This window comes from Thunnus maccoyii, chromosome 5 (assembly GCF_910596095.1).
Source record: "Thunnus maccoyii chromosome 5, fThuMac1.1, whole genome shotgun sequence".
NCBI classification, from domain to species: Eukaryota; Metazoa; Chordata; class Actinopteri; order Scombriformes; family Scombridae; genus Thunnus; species Thunnus maccoyii.
In genome coordinates this window covers 4,502,235-4,528,781 of record NC_056537.1, presented here as the reverse complement: position 1 = coordinate 4,528,781, position 26,547 = coordinate 4,502,235, and the positions used below count along the sequence as shown (strand labels likewise).

The 26,547-nt window shown below is 38.8% G+C and overlaps 1 protein-coding gene across 1 annotated transcript; it reads right to left on the bottom strand.

Moving 5' to 3' along the window:
• Positions 1–10,488: 10,488 nt before the first annotated feature.
• Positions 10,489–18,613, bottom strand: si:ch211-284k5.2 (uncharacterized protein CFAP97D2). The gene is made up of 6 exons (XM_042411388.1): positions 18,580–18,613; positions 17,126–17,340; positions 16,082–16,162; positions 15,591–15,709; positions 12,984–13,167; positions 10,489–11,448 (listed from the first exon to the last, which is right to left on the bottom strand). The coding sequence occupies exons 2-6, from the start codon at positions 17,216–17,218 to the stop codon at positions 11,356–11,358; spliced, it is 570 nt and encodes a 189-aa protein (XP_042267322.1). The 5' UTR covers positions 17,219–17,340; positions 18,580–18,613; the 3' UTR covers positions 10,489–11,355.
• Between the last annotated feature and the right edge of the window lie 7,934 nt (positions 18,614–26,547).

The following is a 26,547-nucleotide window of genomic DNA, read 5'->3' as shown; positions in this document are numbered from 1 at the left end:
GGCTGCTGTCATTCTGCTGGAAATAACAAGTGGAAACTCAGACTCAAAGCAGTGGAGTTAAAGTGAAACAGACGGTAAAATGGCCTTTAAGTCAGCCTTAGGGTCAGTCACTGAACACGACACGTTGTTACAGTCCCATATATGTACTGTACATACATACATACATACAGACAGACAGGTGGTAACTGACATGTCATCTCACCTGGTGGCTTCTCACATGCAGCAACAGATGACTTTCTTTTCTTTTGCATACAAAATATTTAAATTTGAAAGAAAACTAAATCCTTAAAACAATCCATTATCTCTTTTTAATTTCGTAATGTAAATCTTTGGTGTCTGTTTCTGCTTCCTGTGAACAACTGGCTAAACATACAATATGATGTCACATCCAGATGCTCATGCACATGTTCACTATTTAAAGTCCGACTTCAAAGTGATTGCATGTTTCTTTTCTGTTAGAGCATACATATCTGCTCCGAATCACTTGTCCTGTGAAAAAATCTGAAACCAAAAAAGAGAGAAATTTATATATTTTTAAATGATGGCGCCCCCTATTTCCCCCTATCATCCTTCTATTAATCTGTCTGAATACTTCTAATAATCCATCTATGTAGTTAGAGACTTTGCTTTAATGAAGCCAATCAAATTTTGCATAAATGCTGTCAATCAAACACCGACACGCCCCTCCAGTTGCCGTCAACCAAACACAGACACCGACATGCCCCTCTAGTTGCTGTCAATCAAACACAGACGCTGTCATGCCCCCCCAACTGCTGTTAATAAATTTTGCATAAATGCTGTCAATCAAACACCGACACGCCCCTCCAGTTGCTGTCAACCAAACACAGACACCGATACGCCCCTCTAGTTGCTGTCAATCAAACACAGACACCAACACGCCCCCCCCCCCCCACTGCTGTCAATCAAACACAGACATTGACACGCCCGCCCCAGCAGCTGTCAATCAAACACAAACACCGACACACCCCTCCAGCTGCTGTCAATTAAACACAGATATCAACACACCGCCCCAGCTACTGTCAATCAAACACAGACACTGACACGCCTCTGCAGCCAGTAGACAAATAAATTCTGTCTACTTGAAGGAATAGTTCGACATTTCTGGAAATAGGCTTTATATTCCCTTAATTGCTCGTTGAATTGATGAGAAGATCAATAATACATTCTCATATCTGTCCAGTAAATATGAAGCTATATTGAATAAGCATATGTTGCAAAATGTCAAACTATTCCTGTGTTTAACTATTTAAAGTGAATGAGAGAGAAGTCATCACAGTTTTCACAATGCATTTCAATTCAGATCCTGCAAACTGACCTGATTGGAAGGATTTCAGATATTTTTATGTAAGAACAGCCAATCATGACTAAGTTAGTCTGGAATTAGTCTGGAAAAGAGGAGATTTTCAAAAATGTAACCATAAAAAATGTAACCACTTGAAAAAAATAATGTCTGCAAACATTTTTGGTTATAAATGTCGAGGAAAATGAGAAAATATAAATTCCTGTCATTTACAACACTTTCAGTTCTCCAAAGTTAAGTTATATCCCTCATATAGACCAAAACAAAGGACAAAACAAGACATGAAGAAAGTCAGACAAACAGACGAGTTGATCTCCGACAACAGAGTGAAACAGACACAAAAACGTCACAGCCGAGAGAACAAACTGCTCTGAGATCATTTCAACCACAAAACAAATAACCAGACTGCAGACCAAAAATACTGCTGTAATGAACAATGAACGTCTGAGTAGAGCTGTTTAATTTCCTGACACTGAACCAGTTCTGCTAAATGTTGGAAAAATGACACTTTGAACACAAACGTTCATCACAAAGGACACAAACATAGAGAAAAAAATATATCCTCAAGTCAGTTTAATGTAGCCGAAAATCACACATTTCTCAGAGGGCTTCACAGTCTGTTCTTTGATGCTTTTATTTTGAAAACAAAGTCATGTGAAAGAAGTTGTGATGAACCTACAGAGAATTATCAGTGACTGACAACAGCTCCTCTCGGCTTTACGGAGCTTTATAGCAAGTTTCAGCTCATTGTTTATCTGTCCGACTGCAACTTTACTGTTTTGCTTCACTCTCAGCGCTCTCATAGCATCGTTTTTGGCTGCAGCAGGCAGCTGTTTTCAGAGAAAAAGCTCTGAAAAGCCGCTGTACACTACCTGCTCAGCACCAAACAGCAAATAGACACAGTTAGCTGTAGACTAGCTGGTGAACATAGTGGAGCATTTAGCAGCTAAAGAGCCAGATATTTCCCTCAGGAGTTGGTAGAGAGCAAAAACAGAGCTAAAAGAGAGTGAATATTGGACTTACATTCACCAGGTGGACAGAAACACGACTCCAAATGAATGATTTCTCCATAACTGCTGGATGTGGAAATAAGCAAGTGTTTGCTGACAAGTTTGACATATCAAATGAAAAGGCGATGATATGTCAGTGTTCTGTTCATTACTTGTTTCTGCTGAAAACAAGAGGACAAAAATGTGTTATTGCAGGTTTATTATAGCTAATCATGATACTTTAATTGCTTCAGATCCAGAAATGCAATGGAAATTTTACCAAATTTACAGAAAATCTGCAAAGGGAAATGCAAACTAGAATATTTGCATTTCCTGAAGAAAATGTGTGTGATTCCTGCTTCTGCTGCTGCTGCTCGCCGGCCCGGCTTCTAGAAGAGTCCCAGCAACCGGGTTCATTTTTACAAACCTTTAAAGCTTGCAGTGACCCTGGTGGTCAAACATTTGCAGACCTTGCAAAGTAATCCGGTATTTCAAATGCACATCCTCGCAAAATTCTGTGCTGATGGAGCTTTAAAGTTGATATGTACTGTAGCACTACCTAGAGGTGAATGACCATCACATCCCTGACCGGAAAATTACCATCATACATCACATCTCCGTTGCACTGGAACTCTGGTCCACTTCTAACCCGCTCCAGTGACTGTCTGGCTCTCCAGGTAGCTCATGCCAGGACTGAACTTGGAAAGACTGTTTTAGTGTTATTGCAGCAAACTCATGGAACCTCTTGCAGAGTGACCTAAAACTGAATACTCTCATGCCTCTTGGACACTTCAGGAATATAATTTATTATCCGTTTACTGCCTGACTGTAACTGTTCTATCTGATTTTGTTAACTATGTATGTTTCCATGTTGTTTGCTTGTTTTTGGGGGTTTTTTTGTTTTTCCATGTGTAATCTCAGCATCATTATAAATGAGGATCACCCTCAATGGTTTTCCGAGAATCTTAAATAAAGGTTAAAATGAAATGAAATGAAATGTCACAGCAGTGTTGGTGATTCACATATGAAGATACCACCCAAAATCTGAGGTAATTGAGTTCAAGAGACATGGTGGTGTTTTATTAATGGACACAGGGTGGGGCTATTGGTGCCATGCTTCAGTATGTTGTGCACATGCTCATGGAGAAGCTGTGTACCAAGTTTCATTTTGTTAAAGACAATAGAATTGTATAAATGTAAAGTTATATTTTCACTGTAGCGTCTCCTGCTCGTGGAATTGTATCAAATGTTGCACACTTGTGTAATGTGGCTGTCTGTACAACTTTCCCAAATGTGGTTGCAATTGAATTATTCATTCAAGAGTTATGGCCCGTTAAGTGCATTAGGCCACACTTTCAACATTTTGGTAACCAATTACAGACAAACAGTGATGGATATCCATAAACTAATGCACAAGTCCTGTTCAGTGTCATCTAAATATGGTATGTACCAAGTTTGGTGAAGATTGGATGAAATATGTGTCAATAAAGGCAGAAAATGTGTTTACCAAAACAATCCAAAATGGCAGAAAATTTTTAAGGTGAAAATGGGTGTGGCCTATATCAGTCAAATCAGCTTCATCCAAGGAAGCCACAGTACAAAAATGTTTCTTCTATTCCTAAAGGTTCATGAGTTATTAGCCAAAATGTGAAATGCTTAATAAACGACCACATGGGGGTGCTATTGAATACGGGCTTTAATATGTTGACATGGGGCACCTGTGTACCAGGTATGATTACTTTAGCATGTATGGCATTTGAGATATTAATGAATATATATAAATTATCTTACATAGGAGGTCCCCACACGAACTCGAACTGAAGTCTCCCAGATCATAGATGACAGCTCTGACTACTGAGCTAAAACTTTACTCATCACCTCATGGCGGACAGACCTCTACCTATTTATACACCCATAACACAGAGACAGCACAGCGTGTAACGTGTAGGGAAGAACTTCAAAGGCGATTATTACTTTGCACTTTTCATTTATTTCCTATTTTTTACAACCTAACTTTGTGGAAAGGAGAAGGGGAACAACAGGTTATGGAGAGTCCCTTGGGAGCACTTCACGTGTGTCATTAGCTCAGCTTTATCTCTGGGGAACACCCCCAACTCCGAGAGTGATGTCCAAATAAGGAAATGTCATGTAGCAGGTTAGGACACACTGGTATTTGACATGGGTTTTTTTTCTTCCTGAGAAGAAAGCAAATAATTTTTAAAATATTTGATGACACAAATATTTGAAAAAACTCCCCACTATTTGTGCTTTGCCAAATAATGTATTTGTATTTGGGCACACCCCTACTGCAGACTGTATTGCAGTCAATGAAAGCCTGACAGCGCTCTCCCTATCAATTAAGGTTTAGTTCTCAAAAACTATAACCACTATAGGAAATATGTTTACATTTTGAGAGAGAGGAGGCTTGTGGCAACATTTTGACATATGATAAGTGCTTGAGGAGTTAAAATTGTGGGAGTGACAAGGTTCCAACTGAGTTGGATCAAGTTCTGTCATAGACTGCCATTATAAATTTTGATGTTAAAAAATGGATATAAAATAAGGGATGTCCGAGTTGTCCAACTGAGTTGGATCCAATTCTCCCATAGACTGCCATTATATCACTGGAATATGCTAGAAAACAGAAAAGTAATAACAAACATCTGCTGAATGAGCTGCACAGTTTGACATTTGAATGGTTTTTCTTGCACAAAGTATGCAGCAGTTGAAAAGGTCCAAAAAATGTACGGAATGTGGAATAATAAGAAGTAGTGGAATAATAAAGAGCTTCCAGCAATCACACGATTAATGTTTGTTTCCATCCACTACTGTTGCGTGACTGTGAGGAGATAAAAAGTTGGTGACAATAATTCTCCAGTTGGTGCCATTAGACCATTGCAGAAGAAAAGGGAACAGCAAGATGATGTCATTAAAAGAGCAGCGTTTAGACATTTCACACATCGTGCAAAAACAACTAATCAAATTAATCAAATTGCTGTGTTTGATAGAGCATTGACGCACGTTGACGCCAGGAAATAGGGTAGTGGTGTATCCAGACGTGTCACCATCATGACAAAACGCTGCTGATGTTGTGAGCTAACACGTGTCCGGTGTGCCCTTAAAAGGGCACCGTCTAGATCCCTTCTCAAAATATGAAAGTGACTAAGTTGTTATTCTTTTAGTGCATTCAATATGTATTTCTCATTGGAATTATTTGTACGGACATCAGCTGTAGCTATGGCTCACCGACTGTGTGTGTGTGCCTTTGTCAAACAAGAAACAGATCTTTGGGGGATTTTCTTCAGTTTCACCTTCCTTTTTTCCTCTAACTCTGTACATCCATGAACAGAAATCATCCAGCCTTGGGATGAGTGCAAAGTCAACAAAACACCGTTTGCTGGTTGTGTGGTGACACTATAGAGGTCAACGGATCGTCCAAATAATAAGGACTCATCCTCTGGGCACCATGAATATTCAGCACCATCCTCAAGCCCTGCAGCTACAGTAGCATTGCAGAAACTTCAGTATTTCGGTCTCAAAGGGACACAAAATCTGCTGTTTTTCAGCCTCTTGATCACACTGTGTTCATGCAGCCAGCAGCTACAGAGACCAGGATGGACTGGAGCCTAAATAAAGAGACAAAGGAAGCATTAGAAAAGAGCAGCTGACAGCAATTATGAAACAGAAGTAAAAAAAAAAAACCTGAATAATAATGAAAAGAAGCTAAAGATGGCCGATGAAGTGTTGGTTGAATGCAGAGTTTTTGGCTTCATGTGGTCTACAGGACTGTGCTGCAGAGTACAGACCGAGGACGACTGTAAATCTGTATCTTGGACAGAGTCGTGTGAGGAAGCACATGTCTCAACCATCAGCTGTCAATAGCAGGAGGAAGGATGGATCTCTATCAACTGTCAGCCAGTTAATCTGGATTTAAATCCAATCAGGATCAAATATGTCAGCCTGTTTGGAGGTTTAGTTCCCACTTGGCAGAATGCAGGAGATGATTCGTTGTTTTGACAAAGACTCCAAAGTACAAAAGCAGAAATGTGTTTTTATATATAGAGGAAATATATAATACACAGTACCAGTCAAAAGGTTGGACACACCTGCTCATTCAAGGGTTTTTCTTTGTTTTTTTACTATTTTCTACATTGTAGAACAATAGTGAAGACATCAGAACTATAAAATAACACATATGGAATCATGTAGTGAACAAAACAGTGTTAAACAAACCAAATTATGTTTCATATTTTAGATTCCTCAAAGTGGTTTACATTGATGACAGCTAGACTTTTGACTGGACTGTATGTATACAGTATATTTATATACCAGTCGAAAGTTTTAGAACATCCCCATTTTTCCAGTTTTTATTTAAATTAAAGCAGTTCAAGTCCAGTGAATCACTTCAAATGGTACAAAGGTAAGCTGTAAACTGCCAAAGGTAAAAAATAAATAAAATAAAATAAAAGGTTTAGGTTAGGTTGTGTTTCTTGACAGACTTCTTTTTAGTGATGCCACCCTGTTCCCAGATCTCAGATGTTAACCTGGTTATTACAGTGTTATTATTACTGATAGAAATGATTGATAAAGCTGTAAAAATACACAACCAAGACAAAATGATAATTAGAAGCGCATATATTTCAAATAATCAAAGCCACAAGAGCCATAAATCCTGTGAGTCTGCTGGGATCTAACTTAACTTGACATGACACTTACAAATTATAACACATAACATGATATAACAACATGACGCAGCATGACATGGCAAATACATGACCAGATTTATTTTGCTGGAAGAAAAGCATACAACATGACACAATATGACTAACTATGACATCAGTCTTTTCACTTTAGCAATTCAAATTCATGACATGATATTTTAGTGCTCAACCGCTAAAGAAATTTCAGAATAACTCGGCAACCAGAATTAAGACGCAACAAACTGAGTAAAATAATATTCTGTAAACATGTTTTTCCTCTTTGCCTTTTCCATTCCCTTGTACTTTGATTGTTAGTGACAGTTATTTGTTGTGAGTGTTGTATTGTTCCAGAAGTGTTTTGTAACCACAGTCTGTCGTGTAAAGTCCCGTCCTAATAAACTCGCTCTGTGTGCAGCTCCCTCTGATCTTAATAAAGTGAAACGCTATAAAACAGGGAATGACAGCAGCTCTCTGATAAACCAATAACACTGTTTTCTGCTTTGTATATGTTTGAGAAAACATGCACCCGATGCACACACAGTGTATATATTTATATATGAATATGCAGCCTTGAAGAGGAAAAGTCATTGAATAATTGTTGTTAATGTTTGGTTTGGTGGCGGCAGGGAGGGAGGGAGTTGGTTTACCGTTACAGACGCTGGTTAATTGTTTCCAGATGGAGACTTCCAGTGGAGCTCAGGACAGACTGACATTGTTAAAGGGCTTTTCCACTGCACATATATTTACTCCGCACATTGCTCTCACAGTTAACCCCTTTCATGCTCGCAGCACTGACCCTTTTATTTCTGCAGCAAATATTAACTGCAGGCCAAATTATCCTAGAAAACAAGATGGCCTGCACGCTGAGTAGATGCTCCCAAAAAGTCGATTTATGAAGTGCAATTATGACGTTTTCATCAGGGGATGTTCAACATGCAACCAAGAAGGTCCATACATAGACTTCACCTGATTGACCCCAGGTATAGATCTCAGGTTGAGCCAATCAGATACATCGATATGTATTCTTAAGGAGTAAATCTGGAGGTCTGGAGTCAGTTGCCTGCTTTGCCTGGTTGGTAATCCAGCCTTCGGTATTTCAAATACTGTGTAAATTAAAACCTTTAGATGGGATGTTACATCTTTCCAATATGAATCTACATCTTCTGATCTGTTATATTTTAAAATATTGTCACTTAAGTTGAGAACCAGTGGAAAGTTACTAAGTACATTTACTCAAGTACTGTACTAAAGTACAACTTTGAGGTACTTTACTTGAGTATTTCCATTGATGCTACTTTATACTTCCACTCCACTACATTTCAGAGGGAAATATTGTACTTTCTACTCCACTACATTTATTTGACAGCTTTAGTTACTTTTCAGATGAAGATTTGACACAATGGATAATATAAGAAGCTTTTAAAATACAACACATTGTTAAAGATGAAACCAGTGGTTTCCAACCTTTTTGGCTTTTGACGTCTATAAAAAGCAGTGTGTAGTCGGGGTCACATTTCACATGTCTATGAGTTGTTAACAGCTGCACCAAATAGTGATTTTTCCCTCTAAACTTCTCACATGCTTTCATTTCAATAAATGTTCAAATGATCAGATATTTAAGATCAAAGGTTAGAGAAAAAGTCCAAAAACTGAAAACAGATTTGTGTATCAGAACTTTGTTTTTTCTTCTTTCCTCTCCCATTAATCATCTCACGACCCCTCAGATTTATCTGCTGACCCTTTGGAGGGGCCCGACCCCTAGCTTGGGAACCACTGGACTAAACTAGCTAACTGTATATAAAGTAGTGTAAACTAGCTCCACCTCCAGCAGCTACAACAGTAACATGCTGCTCTAACACTGATGCTTCACTATTAATAATCTAATGATGTCATATATAATAATATATCAGTCAGAGGGACCAAACCACTACTTTTACTGCAATACTTTAACTACATCAAGCTCATAATACTTATGTACTTTTACTGTAGTAGGAATTTTCATACAAGTATTTTCAAAAATACTTGTTATGGAGTATTTTTACATTGCTGTATTGGTAGTTTTACTCAGGTAAAGGATCTGAATACTTCTTCCACCACTGTTGAGAATACTCACAATAAACATGTGAATTGTGTCTCTAATTTTCAACCATGCTTTTGTAGTGTATATGTTGACTCAATGTTGAAGGTGTAAACATTGCAGTTATATTATATGTATATTGTAAAATGCAAATTATTCTATCTGAACTTCTGTGTGTGTGTGTCAGTCTGGACTGTGCAGTGTTGGTTGTGTCTCTGCACCACAGTGAATTCTTGGACTCTGTGTTCAATGAGATTCTTATAATAGAAACCAAATGAGCTGCAGGCTGAAGTTCTTCTCATTTATAAGCACGGTTCCAATCCAAAACTTTTCTTTTCCTATCAGAACAGTCCTTAATCTTCCTCTCTCTCTCTCTCTCCCTCCTTTTGTCTTACCCAGTCACAGCTGAGCAAAGGCTTGTATTTACTGCCACCTAGTGGTGAAACAGCAGAGTGGAAGAGAGCGACTAGGATGTGGGAGACTTGTGACTCTTATACACTGATATTTTCTTGATTGCATATATAATATATTCATCAGGTGAATCAACAGGCAACACCATCCTCTAACTCTGACCTAACTTACCTTTATAGGACAGGTTCACAGCAGTCAGGTGTCCATATGAACAGTGAAAGAGGTTTTCCTCCTGTTCATACCGACTATTAAAAGATCCTTCAAATGTACTTTCAGTGTAAGTGATGGAGGCCAAAATCCACAGTGTGTCCACACAGTCATTTAAAAGTTGATGTGAAGCTTATATTCAGCTTCAGCAGTCTGAGTTAGTCATATCAAGTCTTTACAGTCTTTTTAGCATCAAATTCCCTCTTTGTGTTTCCTCGGACAGTGTTTCCCTGTTGAGCTGTGGTGGAAGTATAGTAACAAAAAGAGGAACTTTGGCACTAAAAAGACTGTAACGTTGAAAGATATCTACTTGATTTGACTCATTTGGACGCTGAGGCTTCATATTAGCTTCAGACAAACTTTTAAATACATTTTTGCACATAAGGAGGACTGTGGATTTTGTCCTCCATCACTTACACTGTAAGTTCATTATGAAGGGATCTTCTAATGGTCAGTATGAACTAACCAGCACACTGCTTGAGCCATCATTAAGATCAAACAGCATGTTAAATCAATTAGCATGATAAGCTAACCTGTCTTCAGTTCACTGGAACTGGCTGAAGTGTCGGCCATGTTTTTCACTGCCTGCTTTAGGCTCCTCCCTCTTATACCCAGTTCAGTTAGCAGGGAAAAAAAGAATAAGTACAACATGCTAACAAATAATACAACAACCTGAAAACTCTTATTGTTGGGGAATTAAAGAGTCACGAGCAAGAAAAGCTTGATGTTGTTTGAGACACAACATCATGTCCATTTCTCCAGGATGAAAACATGACTAATGAGTTTATGACTCAGGAGCTTTTATTGGATTTAAAGTAGGATCAATCACAGGGAACGAAACACAAAAACACCAAATCATCCACATTAATTTCAAAATTAATAAACAAACAAAGACAGACTCTTTTATTTCTTAAGTCAATATGTTCATTCCACCCCACAAAACAAAATAGTTGGATGAATGAATAAAAGAATATTTAGTCTTAACGTCATCCTGAGGATGTCTCCTGAGTAAAGATCATATTGTTACCTAAATAAAACAGGTTTATCCTCTACGGTGGCCCTTTGGGACATTTCAGACTAAACTCATCAGGCTCAGCTTTAAACTGTCAGAGTTGGTTTAACTTTCATTAGTTAGCTGTGTTCATGTCATGTCAGAGTTACCATAATTACCAGTCTGCAACCAGTAAATAGCATTCATGCCATCATCCACGTTGTTTTATGACTGAAAAATTATACAAAACAAACACATATGAATGTCTTCAGTCAAGTCTGTCGATCATAGCGGATGTAATGTTATATTGTCAATGTACAATGTTTTTTTAACGTTCACACAACCAACTCTGCAGTCACACAACTGTCCTGAGGTGTCCCATTAAATGACGTCTTGTATGTTGTAACCATGAGAATCCCATCTCTACATTACAAAGTGCTTCACAACAAAAGCATTTAATACAAAGCATCAAACAGACAGAATTAACACACACACACAGAAAAAAGCTTGTCAAACACATTGGTTTCACATGTAAAGTTTCACCAAGGCCTGTTTCACCCACAGACTGTATGTGAAGATAGACGTAGCGAGGTGTGATGTCACCTGTTGGAGCCAGTTTATCGTCGGCAGGTTGCTGGACAAAATAGTTTGTGTGTGTTTCAGGTTTCTCTGCCGGTGTCGATGTTGCTGCAGCTCTCAGACGGCTCGCTGCTGCTCTCCACAGCTGCAAACTTCACCTTCCTGAGTGATCTCTGCAGACACAAACATACAGCACTGATCACATGTCCTCTGATTCAGAGATAACAACCAGCTCAGTGTGTATTATTGCGTACACACACACAGAGTCAGACTGGCATTTTTATGGCATTTATTACTCAAAGGCCTTTTATAAATCTGTGGGAGCCACTTCAGCATTGGTTCATTCATTCAGTCCACCAGGCATCTCACTTTAATCTCATCTTATATGAGTGGTGCTACTCTGTGGTGCATTTTATTGTGAAGGTGGCTGAATAGAAGGTGAATCAATTCTCAAAGCTGAATGTTATTTAGTGGATTGTTTGTATGACGTATTGTAGAGTTTCTTCTAAAGATTCAGGTTTTAATCATAATGGATCTTTACAAAGTACAAAAAGTCAGAAGCACATCTGTATGCATTAACGGACTAATGTGTAGGATTTAGTGGCATGTAGCCGTGAGGCTGCAGATGCAACCAACCATAGCCACCGTGACATCACCCACTGGTTTGTGGACTCTCATTCTGAAGTGATCATATTTGGACAAAAAGGTGGAGCTGACCCCAACGTTATCTGCTAGCTTGGTTAGCATGGTGCATTTACAGTCTATGGTTAACTGTGATATGGCTAATGCTAATTTTTGCTTGAGAAAAACAGGCTTACAACCATTAACCATTAACAAAATGTACTTACCAGAAAAACTGAACAGCAGACTCCTTAGAGGGTATTTTAGTACAACCAAATGCTGAACAAGACTTTTTTTAGCAACCAAAATGTTACAATTAACTTTCATGAACCAAAAATACATTGTGAAATAGCGGCAGCTATGCCTACATTGTTGCCATGGTAACAGCAGTGGTAAATGGGACCATAATTTATAAAATGAACATCATGCTGTGTTGAGGAAGACCTGAAACTAGCGATTGAGATCATAAACTCATCAGGAAAATGTTTATTGAGATAATAAATCAAGTGAGAACTAGGATCATTTTCTCATAGACCTCTATACAATCTGACTTCTTCTTGCAACCAGTGGAGTCCCCCCCTGCTGGCCATTTGAAAGAATGCAGGTTTGAGTCACTTCTGCATTGGCTTCACTTTTCAGACTGGGAGCTAACCGCTTGCAACCAACTGAATACCCCTCCCTCCAACCCCTCCCTTGCAAGCGTGTGAGAGAACCTACAGTGGCTGTGAAACTCGCAAAAAACACGAGAGGCCCTCTCTAGAGCCAGTGTTTGGTTTGTCTGCTCTGGGCTACTGTACAAACATGGCAGTGCAAAATGGCAGACCCTGGCGAAGAGGACCCGCTCCTTATGTAGATATAAAGGGCTCATTCTAAGGCAAAAAACACAAAACACAACGATTCTTATTTTTAGGTAATTATACACTGACTAAAACATACTTATGAATATTATATTCCATTTCTGCCAATAGATCCTTCTAAATCTTACACACTGGTCCTTTAAGTTAATTTCTTGTGCATTTTACCAGCACCTTATATATTCAGACTTGTGAGGAAATCACATTATTGTCACATATTTCCCTCTTTGGACCTGTTTATCTCCGAGCCCTTGCGGGTAGCGGGAAATGTCGCCCCTCCGACGCTGCACCTTCTCCCAGTCATCCAACCACAGCTGGCGGCGGTACTCCGACTGGCGGGATGTGATTCGCTGGTAGATTGCTTGATTCTGGCGGCTGACCAGAAGAAGCTCCTCCCTCCGCTTGTCAGCATTCAGACTGAGGAAGCGAAGAAAAAGAGACATTTTGTGTGAAATGCACTTTAATGGGATTCACCTTGATGGAAAACAATGTTGTTAACTTCCTTTCACTGTCTATTAAAAGTCAATAACGATGTGCAAACTCTGACGAGATTAACAGCAATGCAAATATCATTAGAATATGAACATAACCAACAGAAATTAAACAAAACTTTTTTATTTGTTTATTTTTTTAACCCATAGAGACCCACCATAGACACATTTTTGTCTTTTTTTAGGGGGGGACAGGAAATGTTTAGGGAGATAGCAGTTCAACAGTTAATGCCACATAGAAGAAGATTAATTTGAGATGCAACTCAGAACTGTGTGTCTTTCTAGTCATAAATCTGTAATAAACATTGTGTTTTGGTTAGGTGCCTAGTCACATTTTGAAAGTATAGTGTATAAGGGCTTACAACATTCCAATGGAAGTATATGATAGCCATTCCCATGCTCTTATAAGTTATTGCAGCAATTTTTGGGTTGATACTATTTGTTACACAGATTTGGTGCAAAACGTAACCATTTTTGACCATTGGAGAATTGATAAAAATGGTCCAAGATCCCTCCAAAATACCACATTAAGATATCAAGACCTTGAGGAACGCCATAGAAGAATTCATGCTGTGATTTGGTATCAAAACTTTTGACATTTGGAGATTTCTGTAAGAGTTGCATTTTTTGGCGATTGGATGGCGAGCACCTCTGTTCTGGAAATTGCTCAGAAACCCTTATTGTCAATATAACGAGGAAAGCCATAAATCCTCTGAATGCCCTCAGCCTCTAGATTGTGGTTGTAAAGGTTCATGAGTCTGTGATTATCCTAGAGGTCACAATAGGTCATTTTATACAGTGAGGTCAAGTTTCAAAAATGGTCTCGCTATAATGAAATGGCTACCATGTGGACTAACATCATCGCTCATGAATTGGGCTCATTGAATCCACAAGAGTTTCATCTTTCTAGTCATACCCAATTTATGCAAATACAAGACTGTTTAGAGACCACAATAGGCAGAAATATTTTTAGAATAAGCAAAAATAACACATTTAAACTGCATGCAAACAACTGCATGGTTTTCACCCAAAACTGCATGGTATTAGGATAAAGTGGGCATGTCTGTAAAGGAGAGACTCATGGGTAACCATAGAGCCCATTTTCAATCATATATCTTGAGGTGAGAGGTTAAGGGACCCCTTTGAAAATGGCCATGCCAGTTTTTCCCTTGCCATAATTTTGCCTAACTTTGGAGTGTTATTTAGCCCTCCTCCTTGTTAAGCTAGCATGACATGATTGGTACCAATGGATGCCTTAAGTCATCTAGTTTCATATCATAATAGAATCTTCACTCTAGCTTTAAAACAGCCCGCTACAGCCTCGTGTACAGCCCTGCAGGTCTTAGAGGGTTTATAGTTGTGAACATGCAGGTCCTCTACCATCCACCAGGGTGTGCTGCAGCACCCGCCACACCACTACTTCCCACAGCCTTGAACTCAGACTGCTGAAGCCTCATATAAGCTTCAGATAATTCAGATTTTGGAATTATCACTTACATTGAAAGCACATTTGAAGGGGATCTTTTTAATAGCCAGTATGAACAGGAGGAATGATTACAGCGAGGAAAACCTCTTTCACCTTTCATACGGACACCTGATTGTTGTTTTAAGACACACTTGAAAAATTGTGAACCCGTCCTTTAAGACAGACTTGAAAGAACCTGAACCTATCTTTTAAAATATTACAACCATGTCTGAGGGCAGATAACTACTAGACTGTCAGCACCATCACATATCCAAATCAATAATTTAACACCATAACAGAGCAGGACTGGTCACATCAAATATTTAAAGGTCCAACACTGGCATCATCTCAGACATGTTAAACATCTGAGGGGGTGGAAGCCGCTGTTTCACCAAAACTCAACAGGATGAGCTTCAGCTTCGTCAAAGATACAAGTGAATATATATTATAACGGGATAAACTGTGGCTTCCTGTGTTGTTGATCACATGCAAACTGGAAATAATCACCATTACCATGATATGACACATGCAATCCAATACAACAGCTATGCCATAAATTCTACTTTTACGAAGCTTATGCATTTTCAGTTTTTGTTGACGTTGTCAGAAAGGTGATAATTCTTATTTATGTTTATTATTGAGGTCGTAGTGGGTGGTGGTGGTGGTCTACTGGGGTGCATTATATTGAATGGTGTTCCTAATATTTTGCCCCCCTCATGTACGTTAATGGGATGGATAAAGTATTTGGAATACTACTACTTCCTAGTATAATGCATTCTGGTACACCAGCACCACCCACATGAGAAGGTATGACATAACAGGACATGACAGGAAATGACATGACATGATATGACATATATTATTGTATGTCAGCAGGTTCTTACCTCCTCAGGTGGTACTGGTTTCTGTGGTCGACCAGGCCTTTAGAGCAAACGATGTCGGCCAGTTTGTTGGCCAGCAGGCGGTTGTCTCTGTCGATGATTGACAGGCGCTCATCCTGCAGCTGAATCAAATAAACCAAGAGTTAAAACAGAGAGTCAGGACATTTTAGACTTTCCAAATTAAAGGTCAGAGAAATGACAGACATTTCCCTCCTTTTGTCAGTCACATATGACATTTCCAACACTGGTTTGATTTGAATGAAAACTTGATTGGCACTATAATTAAAGGGCTGAAAGGCCTCAACTTCCACATCGTTAAGGCTGATTGACGCTTGACTCACACTGATCGGTCTAATGAAGGCCCCTTTTTTCCCAACTCAAATGTCTCCAATTTCTCAGACTTAACACTGTTTGAATAATGGAAATTGAAGGGATGATGATTGTGACATTTAAAAAACGTCAGCTAAAAAGTGTGTATGTGTGTGTCTACTGACCTGCAGCTTTTTCAGTTTGAGCTGGACGTGAGCTGGCGTCCTCATGCCTTTGGTGTCCACTACTGGCAGGGCAGAACTCACCTGGACAGGTAAACACATGTAAGTGCAGCACAATAAATATGGCCATCCCTGAGACCACAGCTACTCAACCCTGCTGACTTTGCTGTTAAAATTTACCCACAAACCCTTCATTGGAAGTTGTTTGCAAGTTCAAACTTATGTCACAGAAAAACCAGAATTCACTTTGTTGAAAACTGTTTATGCAATCAAAGCTGCTTTTTATTATTATTATTTTTTATAAGGTTTCCTTTTTATAGCAGACTTATAATTATCACTTCTGTTGCATGTGGAAACATTGTGGACCACCATGTAGAACAAAATAACAGCAGTAACAATGAAGGAACACACATAAATTGGCTGTTATGAACATTAATCTATCGCCCCAGTGCATGCTGGGAGGGTTCCCAGCCCACATACCTCATGTAACTGTAGTCACGTGATCAGCACTCAGCCAATCATATGAATATTGATCATGGTTTCAACTCCTGCCTTTGTTATTTAAGATGATGTCATCCAGGATTAACTAATCAGTCCTCAAACTGCCTTCAAAGAACCAAAATTAGCTGGATGAGAATTAACAGGATTATTTTAGCCTGATAACAGCATGTTAGCCTGAATTAGTTAAGACACATTTGAAGAAAAGGGTCCAGGTGAGGCAGCAGATGCATCATGAATTAGCAGAAATAAGTCAAATCTACATTGTAGTTTAGGATTACACTGCATGGGTTCACGTTAATTCAAATGAATTTCTTGTCTGTATCTTCTTGAATGTTTTTATTCATTTGAATGGGTTTTTTTTCAAAGTGACAGAGACCTCTTTTTACGTTGACCAACACTTTATCTCAAATTTATTTATTTATTTTTTTGTATTGTTTATTTAAAAGGGACAATGCACAATACATTGACTTTACCAGACTGCAGTAACGTATCAGTATTAGAATCAGAAAAACAACACAGTGTACCGCATCCTCTCCATCCTCCTACCTTCCTGCGGTGGTTTTCAAAGTTGTCCTGGTCCCATCGCTGCTGCAGGTAGCGGTTGGTGACGGGTTTTAACGGCTGGTAGGACCTGTGCATGCTGCACCTCTGACGGTAATAACCACACACTCACAGTCTGACCTGGCACCAGATGAATGTATGTGTTGTGTGATTGTAGGCCTGGGGGGTTGTTGCCATGGAGATGTACCCCTCTTTATTTGCTTTCAGACAGATAAGGTTCCCCATTAATTATTACTGAGCTGATCAGTTTAAGCATGTTGAGGACGCATGTGCACACACTCATAAACACTGGAGTTTAAGACTGCAACCAACAACTATTTTATTTTCTCAACTAATTGCTGATTAATTTTCTGTCAGTAAACTATTTGATTAATTGTTGCAGCTCTACTTGAGTTTAATTTCTTTATATATGGATATAGATTATGTCACACACAGTATTAATCTTTTTTATTACTTTATTTTTGATATATGGAGATTTGGATAAGAATGATCTTGTATTTTTGCAGATTGTAGGTAAAACAGTTAAATTGTTCAACTAAATGAGGAAAACCTGCTAAGTGAAGACTTTCCAGGTAAAATTCTGAAAACTTAGCTGACTGTTATCCAACAATCTACCAATTTTATAGTCAGTGCAGCTATGAGAGTTTAAAACTGTGTTTAAGAAAAAAAAACATGCTTTGAAAGTGCAGCAATTTTTAAAATAAATATTTAAATACCACCTAAAAAATACATGAACAATGTTTTCATTCAAACATCTTATACAACAAGACTAAGAGTCTACAGTCTTAATGCTAGCATTGATGTTTAGCAGATATAATGTTTAGCATGTTAGCATGCTAACATTTGCTAATAAGCACTAAACACAAAGCACCGCTGAGGCTGATGGGAATGTCATTAGTTCTGCAGGTATTTGGTCATAAACCAAAATTACGTGTTGATGATGGCACTGGATGAAAAGTCAGAGAATCAAAGTAATTATTACTCATCCTCTGGGGAACACGCAGTTCACAGCAATCCATCAAACAGTAATAGATGTTATAATAAATATGAAATAGATATTTAACCAAAGAACTAAAATATCAACTTCATGGTGGATCTAGAGGAAAAATCAGAGGATCATCAAAGTCAGTATGATTCAGGCTGTCTGTTGGAAATTTTATAGCAATCCATCACATAGTTGTTGAGATATTTCAGTCTGGACCACAGTGGTGGACCAGCCAACCATCAGCGCCATCCATAGATGGGAATAAATTTAAGTCCGTCCTTTAAAAGGCGTAATTTCTTCTCATTGTTGATGTATTTGACCAAACCAGATATTCAGAAATACTGACAGAGATCCTAGAATCCCTCTGCATCCTATTTGCGGTGGAAAATAACTAATCCAGTCCGGTAAATGTCAGATAATAGAGCATAAAAACGTATTTAAATGTCCCACTTACTGGTTTGGAGATGTAATGAAGCCTCAACACCCTGGACTGAACGACAGTGTTGAAAACCATGTTATCATAGCAGCAAACTTTTCCACTTAGTAGCAGTGATAACCCATTTAGAGAAACATTTGAACATTTCCCAATGTTATCATATCCTTTGACAGTAGCAGTGTATCTACAATTAATGCAAAATGTTTTTATTATTCTATTTTATTTCTGTGATATTATGTTTATCACTTTATGTATCATACACAAATCTATGTATTATTTATATATTTAGATATTTTTAATCATTCATATGTAATCATCAGAGTGCATCACAACATTTTCAGCTCAACTGTCCGTCCAGCAGTTCCATGTTGACCTGTAGAGGGCGACGTCCAGCTGGTTTGTTGCACTAAATGTGTTGCTGCAGACCTGCAAAGGGATTTGAACCAGCAACCTCAGACAACTGTCATCTGTTCCTGTCTCTCTCTCTCAGTCTCTCTTTCTTTTAGTGTTTTTTAAAAAATGGTTTGACACATAAATAAATCTGTTTCCAAACACAGATGTGACCGATAAAGAAAACAACATGTGGTTTAGACAAAAAAAAAGAACAAAATAAGAACCAAATGTGCATGAAAATCTAATATAATAGAGATATAGATTACGTAAATGTAAATGTTTTTAGACAAGAGACACGACTACACACCAATTTTATACAAGAGATACAACTACATGCTGATTTTTGAAAAGGTTGGGAATTGCTGTTATCATATATATATATATTTTTTTATTAATGTCAAATCTGAAAAGCAACCAATAAATAGAGCTGTAAAATAAATCTAGTGGAGTACAAAGTACAATATTTCCCTCTGAAATGTAGTGGAGTAAAAGTATGAAGTAGCACAAAAGTAAAGTACAAATATCTCACAATGTACGTTAAGCAAATGCACCTAGTTGAAGATCCATAATAACATTTTGTCTCTGTCTTCCTGTGATTTCCGGTCCTTACAGTCGTGTATTTAAACCTTATTCTGGCAGCTCTAAGAGTGTGTCGAACAGCATCTAGTGGCCACAAACACTTTAACACTCTTCATACTGGCTCCTCTCAGCTGTTGTGGTTGACACTTGGCTTTCGAGTTTCTTAATCTTAATATAATGTAAATTCAGACTTGTTTGCGGTGGGAAAGACAGTCTTTATTCTCTGATCCTGTTAAACAGCTTGCCTGTTATTTACATGGCAGCAGGTCACAGCAGGCCTCTTCTTGACTCACAGGAATAAACCTGTTTCACTGACAGCCATGTTGTGTCGTCTCCTGCAGTATAAATGAGCTTCTAATCTATCTGAAAAAAGAGAATGTGAGTGAAGGGACTCCTCTCCACACAGTCTCCCCATGGAGACTGAGACGGAAATAATGACGACAGACGAGCTCACAGACAAACAACTCTCCCCCTTTATTAAGCCGTCAGCTCCAGTTAAAGTGAGGGAGAAAACCGCGCGGCGAGCCAGGCCGCTCGCTCTGAAGACGAGTGTGTTTCTTGGCAGGTGTAGCTGGTATGAAACCAAAACCTCAATCATCTATTTCACAGTTAGTTGCAGCTTCAGTGGTGCTTCCTCAGTCTAATATCAGATCCAAATGCAGGTTTTTGAGGTTGTAGTATAGTTTGTGTCAGACGGGGGCTCGAAGGTGCCAACAGCGTTTTTAAAGGAAGTGAACCGTGTGTCAGGCGAAGTAGGACATGTCAGAAGTGTGTAGCAAAGTAGTTTAAGCTCAAAGGTCCACTTACTAGCCTCTTTGAGCCTTCATAAACATCTCATGGTTTTCCTCAGGGAGTGGAACGTATGAGCTGAGTTTATTTTCACTTTCGTCTGCTGCAGGAGGAAAAGTTTCTTTCTGAGCTCACCAAAAAATCTCAGTTTAACACCTGGACGGATTTGTGACATCACAACTGGTTTGCAGCCAATCGCGGTTCAGTATGCAGCTTACACAAGTGTGATGTGTAAACTCGAAGCCTCCAGTGCACAAACACTGAGATTGGACTTTACAGTGAAGTAGGAGACATTACATCAACAATTACAATCATTTTTAACTAGTTAACTGAACTTCTGTTGTGCATAAATCATATCAGACACTATTTATTATTCAAAGGAATATATTTACATATGTTTTTGTAATATAATTAGTCAGGTTTCCATCCAAATATGGTGCAAAAATAAACCAAATTTCCAGAAAATGATCAAAAGAAAATGTTGTTTCATGTTTCAAGGTTATTTCATTTATATAGCCCTTTTAAAAAGCTGTTTCACACCAAAGTGCTTCACAAAGACAGATATATATGTTTACACATACAAGCATAAAGACATACAGTATATGTGTATAACAGATGTTGTGGAAATAACGCAAGATAAAAACAAACAGTTTTAACACAATTTAAAACTCAAGGAATCAGATAAAAATGAAAACAGGTAAAACACAATTAAAAGCCAGAGAATAAAAGTGGGTGTTAAGGTGCATCTGAAAAGCACCGTCAGACTCAGCCTGTCTAACGGCCTCCAGCAGGTTATTCCAGAGCTGAGGAGTCGCTCCAGTAAAAGCTCCGTCCTTGGCCTTTTCTTTCCACGATATGGAGGATCTGAGGGGTCTGCTGGTGCTGTAAGGGGTGAGAAGTTCTTAAATATATGTAGGAGTGAGACTATGGAGAGATGTGTAGACAATTAGAAGGATTTTGTTTATCCTGAAATGAATGGGGAGCCAGTGTAAGGATGCAAGGACAGGAGTGATGTGGTCTCGTTTCTTGGACTTTGGTAATAGTCGGGCAGCAGCGTTTTGGATTAGTTGTAAAGGGGAAATGTTAGAGTTACAGTGGTCCAGCCTGGATGATATTAATGCATGAATGACTCTCTCTACATCAGTGGGTGACAGGAAATGTCTGATTGTGTTGTTCATAATGTTGTGAATTTCATCCACTACTATAGAATGAATATTAGGAGATAAACAGCTGGTTTTGCTAATTCTCCAGTCGATGCTATTAAACCGTTGCAGAAGAAGAGGACACAATGAGATGACATCATTAAAAGAGCAGCCATCAAATGATGGAAAACCGTGTGGAAGACATGATGGAAATATGACATCTGTGTTTGTTTCGTGTATTAATTTGAGGAAGGTTACTGTCTCCTCATCGCTCCACACAGATCTGATGTTTTCATCTCTTCAGTGGAAGCTTGAGTGACGTTTAAGTCACACGATTCATCTACGTCATCCTTTATTTACATCTGTTTTTTATCCACACAAGAACTTTTACACCTCAGACAAGCGTAAAAACTTGTTTGCAATATTTCAGGATTTTTCCACATTTTCAGTGTTTCCAATCGATTGGCTAGAAACTCTTGTAGGGCTCTATTGTACAGAATGTAAAGGAGTATTAAGCCTTTTGTGTCTCCAGACGGAGCTGTGTGAAATCTGATAAATTACCTCATGTGATGTCACTTGAGTCAGCGTCGGTCGGGGCTGAAGACTAAAACTTTGAAAAGGAAAGACATCTGGGAGTGTGGAGTTAGAAAGAAGTGATGTTAGCAGATCTTTAGCTCCTCTTCTCTGATGGAGGCTAGCAGCTCCAGGCTACATTAGCTGCTACCAGCATAACACACCCCAACCTCCAGTTGCATTGTGGGTAATGTAGGCAGCAAGTTTTGACAAGAAAGGAGAATGTGTGGAATAAAAAAAGAGGATATCTCTGGTTGTGCTGCATCGATTTTGATCCTTCTTTTTAAAAACTGTCCATCGTGAGTCCAACAGTGTCTCTGACATCTCTGACTCAAAATCTTTGACCTTTATATCTGCAGATTTTGTCCATTTCTGAGCTGTTTTTCGGTGAAGTAATGAATGTTTTTGATGATGCTCATCTGAAAGAAGTTGACCATCGTGTGTAAACTCGACCCTTTTACTTCGGTTTGTTTTAGAGCTTCATTATAATGCTGGGCTGAGTGGAAGCCTCTGTGGATAAGAGCCGGTTAGAAATGACTAGAATATAAAATCCACCAATTTTTATTCACCAGCTTCTCCTCTGAATACAGATGAAACTGGACGCCAGAGGCGGATTTCAAAGAATAGTTCAATATGCTGTTCAACGCTGCATTCAGGATACCATGTCCTTTGATTGCAGCTTTGTGTGTGTGTGTGTGTGTGTGTGTGTGTGTGTGTGTGTGTGTGTGTGTGTGCAGGATTAATTGAGCATGTTTTGCAACTGAGTGGGTGTGTGTTCTCTTCTCTTGCTGTGATGAAACGCCGTGGGGAATCCATTTATTTTGATGTCTGCTTATTACGCTCTACAGTGGAGAGAGACAGGAGGGATGAGAGAGAGAGAGAGAGAGATCTGTATTATCTCACAGTTCATTTTTTTATTTTTCATCTCTGACATGTTTTTATCGATGGAGTCTGTGTGATACCAGCACAAAAACAGAGACTCCTGACAACGGAGTAATCGATGTCTTTGTACATGGGAGGATTGTCTGATCAGATCCCATCAATGTTTATTCAGTCTGCTTCTTACTCACCGCGCTGATGTTATTCTGAATCACCGTGCAAACATAATCCTGATTGATTCACACTCTCATTTCAGGTGGCAAGTGATTAACTTGTCAATCACCTCCTCCCACATATGTCAACAGCCGAACACACATTCCATACAACACTCCTTAGGGAAAATTTAACATTTGAAAGGAACCAGCTCATGGCTTAATTGTCCTTATTCAACATCAACAATGTGTCAATCGATCAGTCATCAATGTGAAAGGTTACATATTTGTCCTGGGAATGGAAAAACACCAGAAGAGTTACTTATACTTGCTACACATCAGCATGCGAACCTGCTCGCACTGACACTGCTCAAAACAAACTGGAGAGTCTGCACACTGTGAGTTTTGCAGAAAAGATTATTTAATGCGCAGACGTTCCTCAGGGTGCTTGTTAGACATCGACCACATGCAGGTAGCTACGAGACGTTTTATTAGTTAACAAGATACATCTGATATAACCATCCATAAAAACAAGGAAGGACATAAACAATCAATAATAATCAAAAACAGCAGCACGCCAGACTCCTCCCGCCTCTACTTTCTCCCCTCTGACTGGCTAATATTAATTAAGACCCACCCTCGTGACATTTGGCGACTAATCAAAATGATAAATGGCAACATGTGACAGGACATCCAAAGTCATGAGGATATGTTGTCAGGAACTATGGCTGCAACTAACGATAGTTTTCATTTTTAACGATTAATCTGCCAATTATTTTCTCGATTAACGTTTTATTTTTTCTAATAAATTTCAGAAAATGGCAAAAAAATGCCCGTTATAATTTCTCAGAGTTCATGGTGACATCTTCCAATGTTTTGTTTTATCTCATCAACGGTCCAAAATCTAAAGATATTCAATTTAAGATCATGTACGACACAGAAGAGCTGCAACCAGCAACCTTTTAGCATTTCTGTTTAAAAAGTGGCTAAAAATGATTGTTCAGTTATTAAAATAGTTGCTGATTAATTTTCTGTTGGTCGACTAATCAATTAATCGACTACTCATTCCAGCTCTACTGGAAACCATGAATGTGTGTATAAAATATGATGGCTTTCCATCAAATTAATCATTATTACACAAGACAAAATTATGGACTGACTGACCGACATCGTCCCCAAAGCCACACCAGTAACTTAGCTAAAAAGCTAAATGGAGCTTATCTTACTGCTCATCCAAACTTGATAAACTCATGCTGATTGGTCATTAGTAAATGTATAAAAGTGTACATGTAGTCTATCCATATGGCTCGACGTAATCACTTAAATACATAAACACTTAGATAGTTACGACCAAAGAAGTGGTTGAGACCTCAGAGTCCGTGTGATGTGAATGCAATATTACTCCCCCGTTATTCCCTCATTACAGCTTCATTATTTCTTCATCACTCTGTCATCACTCCTCTGGCACTCTGTAAGCTCTTCAGCGGTCGGCCCTTAATGAGCAGAGAGTCCTTCACGAGAACAAAAGGAGGGAGAAGATTCAAATAAAAATGTAAATGGGGCTCTCGCTCTCCCTCTGCACAGGCCGTTGCTTAGAAGTGTAATCAGATGGAAAACACACACACACACACACACACACACACATGCAGATACTCACGTGGTAGCGTAACAGGTACTAGTAGTGTGTGTATGTGTGTGTGTGTAGGTAAGGACAAACACAGAGATACTGATGTCATTTCAAAAGCAAAATTATCCTTGTTGCCGGGGTAACCATCCTGAATACCTACATTAAACACAAGTGTGTGTGTGTGTGTGTGTGTGAATAGAGAGCAGAGAGTTATTTTAGTGGGAAAGATAAATGGCAGCAGGACATGATGTTCCCATTTAAATTTAAAGCAGCTATAATCAATATTTTTATAATAAGGATATATAGACTGTCAGTGTGTAATGTGTTGGTTGTGGCTCGTAGTGATGAACCTACAGAGAATTATCAGTGACTCTGCAGCTCCTCTCGGCTTTACGGAGCTTTATAGTGAGTTTCAGCTCATTGTTTATCTGTCCAGCTGCAACTTTACTGTTTTAGTTCACTCTCAGCGCTCTCATAGTGTTGCTATCGGCTGCAGCAGGCAGCTCTTTTCAGAGAAAAAGCTCTAAAAAGCCGCTGTACACTACCTGCTCAGCACCAAACAGCAAACAGACACAATTAGCTGTAGACTAGCTGGTGAACATAGTGGAGCATTTAGCAGCTAAAGAGCCAGATATTTCCCTCAGGAGTTGGTAGAGAAGAAGAACAGAGCTAAATGAGTGTGAATATTGGACTTAGATTCACCAGGTGGACAGAAACACGACTCCAAATGAATGATAATGTTGCTCCGTAACTGCTGGATGAGGAAATAAGCTTCAACATATCAACTTAAAAGGTGTTGAGTTCACTGCTTGTTTCTGCTGAAAACTAGTGGACAAAAAGTCAGTTAATGCAGTCTAATGGAAATTAAATAGCTTTCTTTGTCTTCTACAGCAACATATCTGCTCAGTAAATCACTTGTCTTGTGTTCTCCTTTGAAAAAAAAAAATCTGAAACCAAAAGGGAGAAATTTATATTTTATATTCTTTGATTTCATGATGGCACCCCTGAGTTGTACATTAATTCAATGAAATACCGTTCCGTCATCCACTTATGTAGCTGGAGTCCATATTTCTATGCAGCAAATCAGTTCTAGCATGAAGTGATAACGTGTCGTTCTGTCATCGGCAGAGCAGACGGTCACACTGAGCCTGATTGCATCCTGCTACACAACACAAGAGCCACACACTCTGAACAACAACCCACATTAGTTTTCCTGCTAAAGTCTCCTTCTTATCTAACTTACAAACATGAACACGCATCTTGTCCTGCAGCTGAGCTTGTTTAACGAGCCACCAAACAAACATTCACCAGGGAGAAGTGCACCGCTAACGTTAGTTAGCAGCTAGGTAGTTAATTAGCTGCTCAGCTGCAGCACATTAAACAGCATGTAAACATACCTGCAGATGTTACTTCGGACTCGTTAGATGCTGGTTTGGTCGTTGCTCTTCAAAATCATGAACCTCTGTCTGTCCATGACTTGAGAATTCGGTGAAATGAAGACAAAATGTAACCAATCCTTTAATTTAGAGACGCTCTATGATCAGTCCTACATGAAGCAACACATTGCCATTAAAGTACAGGTTGACAATTTTCAAGTGTGTCTTAAAACAACTGTCAGGAGCCCAAATGAACACTAAAACATGTTTTGCTTGCCGCAATCATTCCTCCTGTTCATACTGACCATTAGAAGATCCCTTCATAATGCACTTACAATGTAAGTGATGGAGGACAAAATCCACAGTCCTCCTTCTGTGCAAAAAATTTTAAGGTTTATCTGAAGCTAATATGAATGTCAAATCAAGTAGATATCTTTCAACGTTACAGTCTTTTTAGTGCCAAAGTTCCTCTTTTT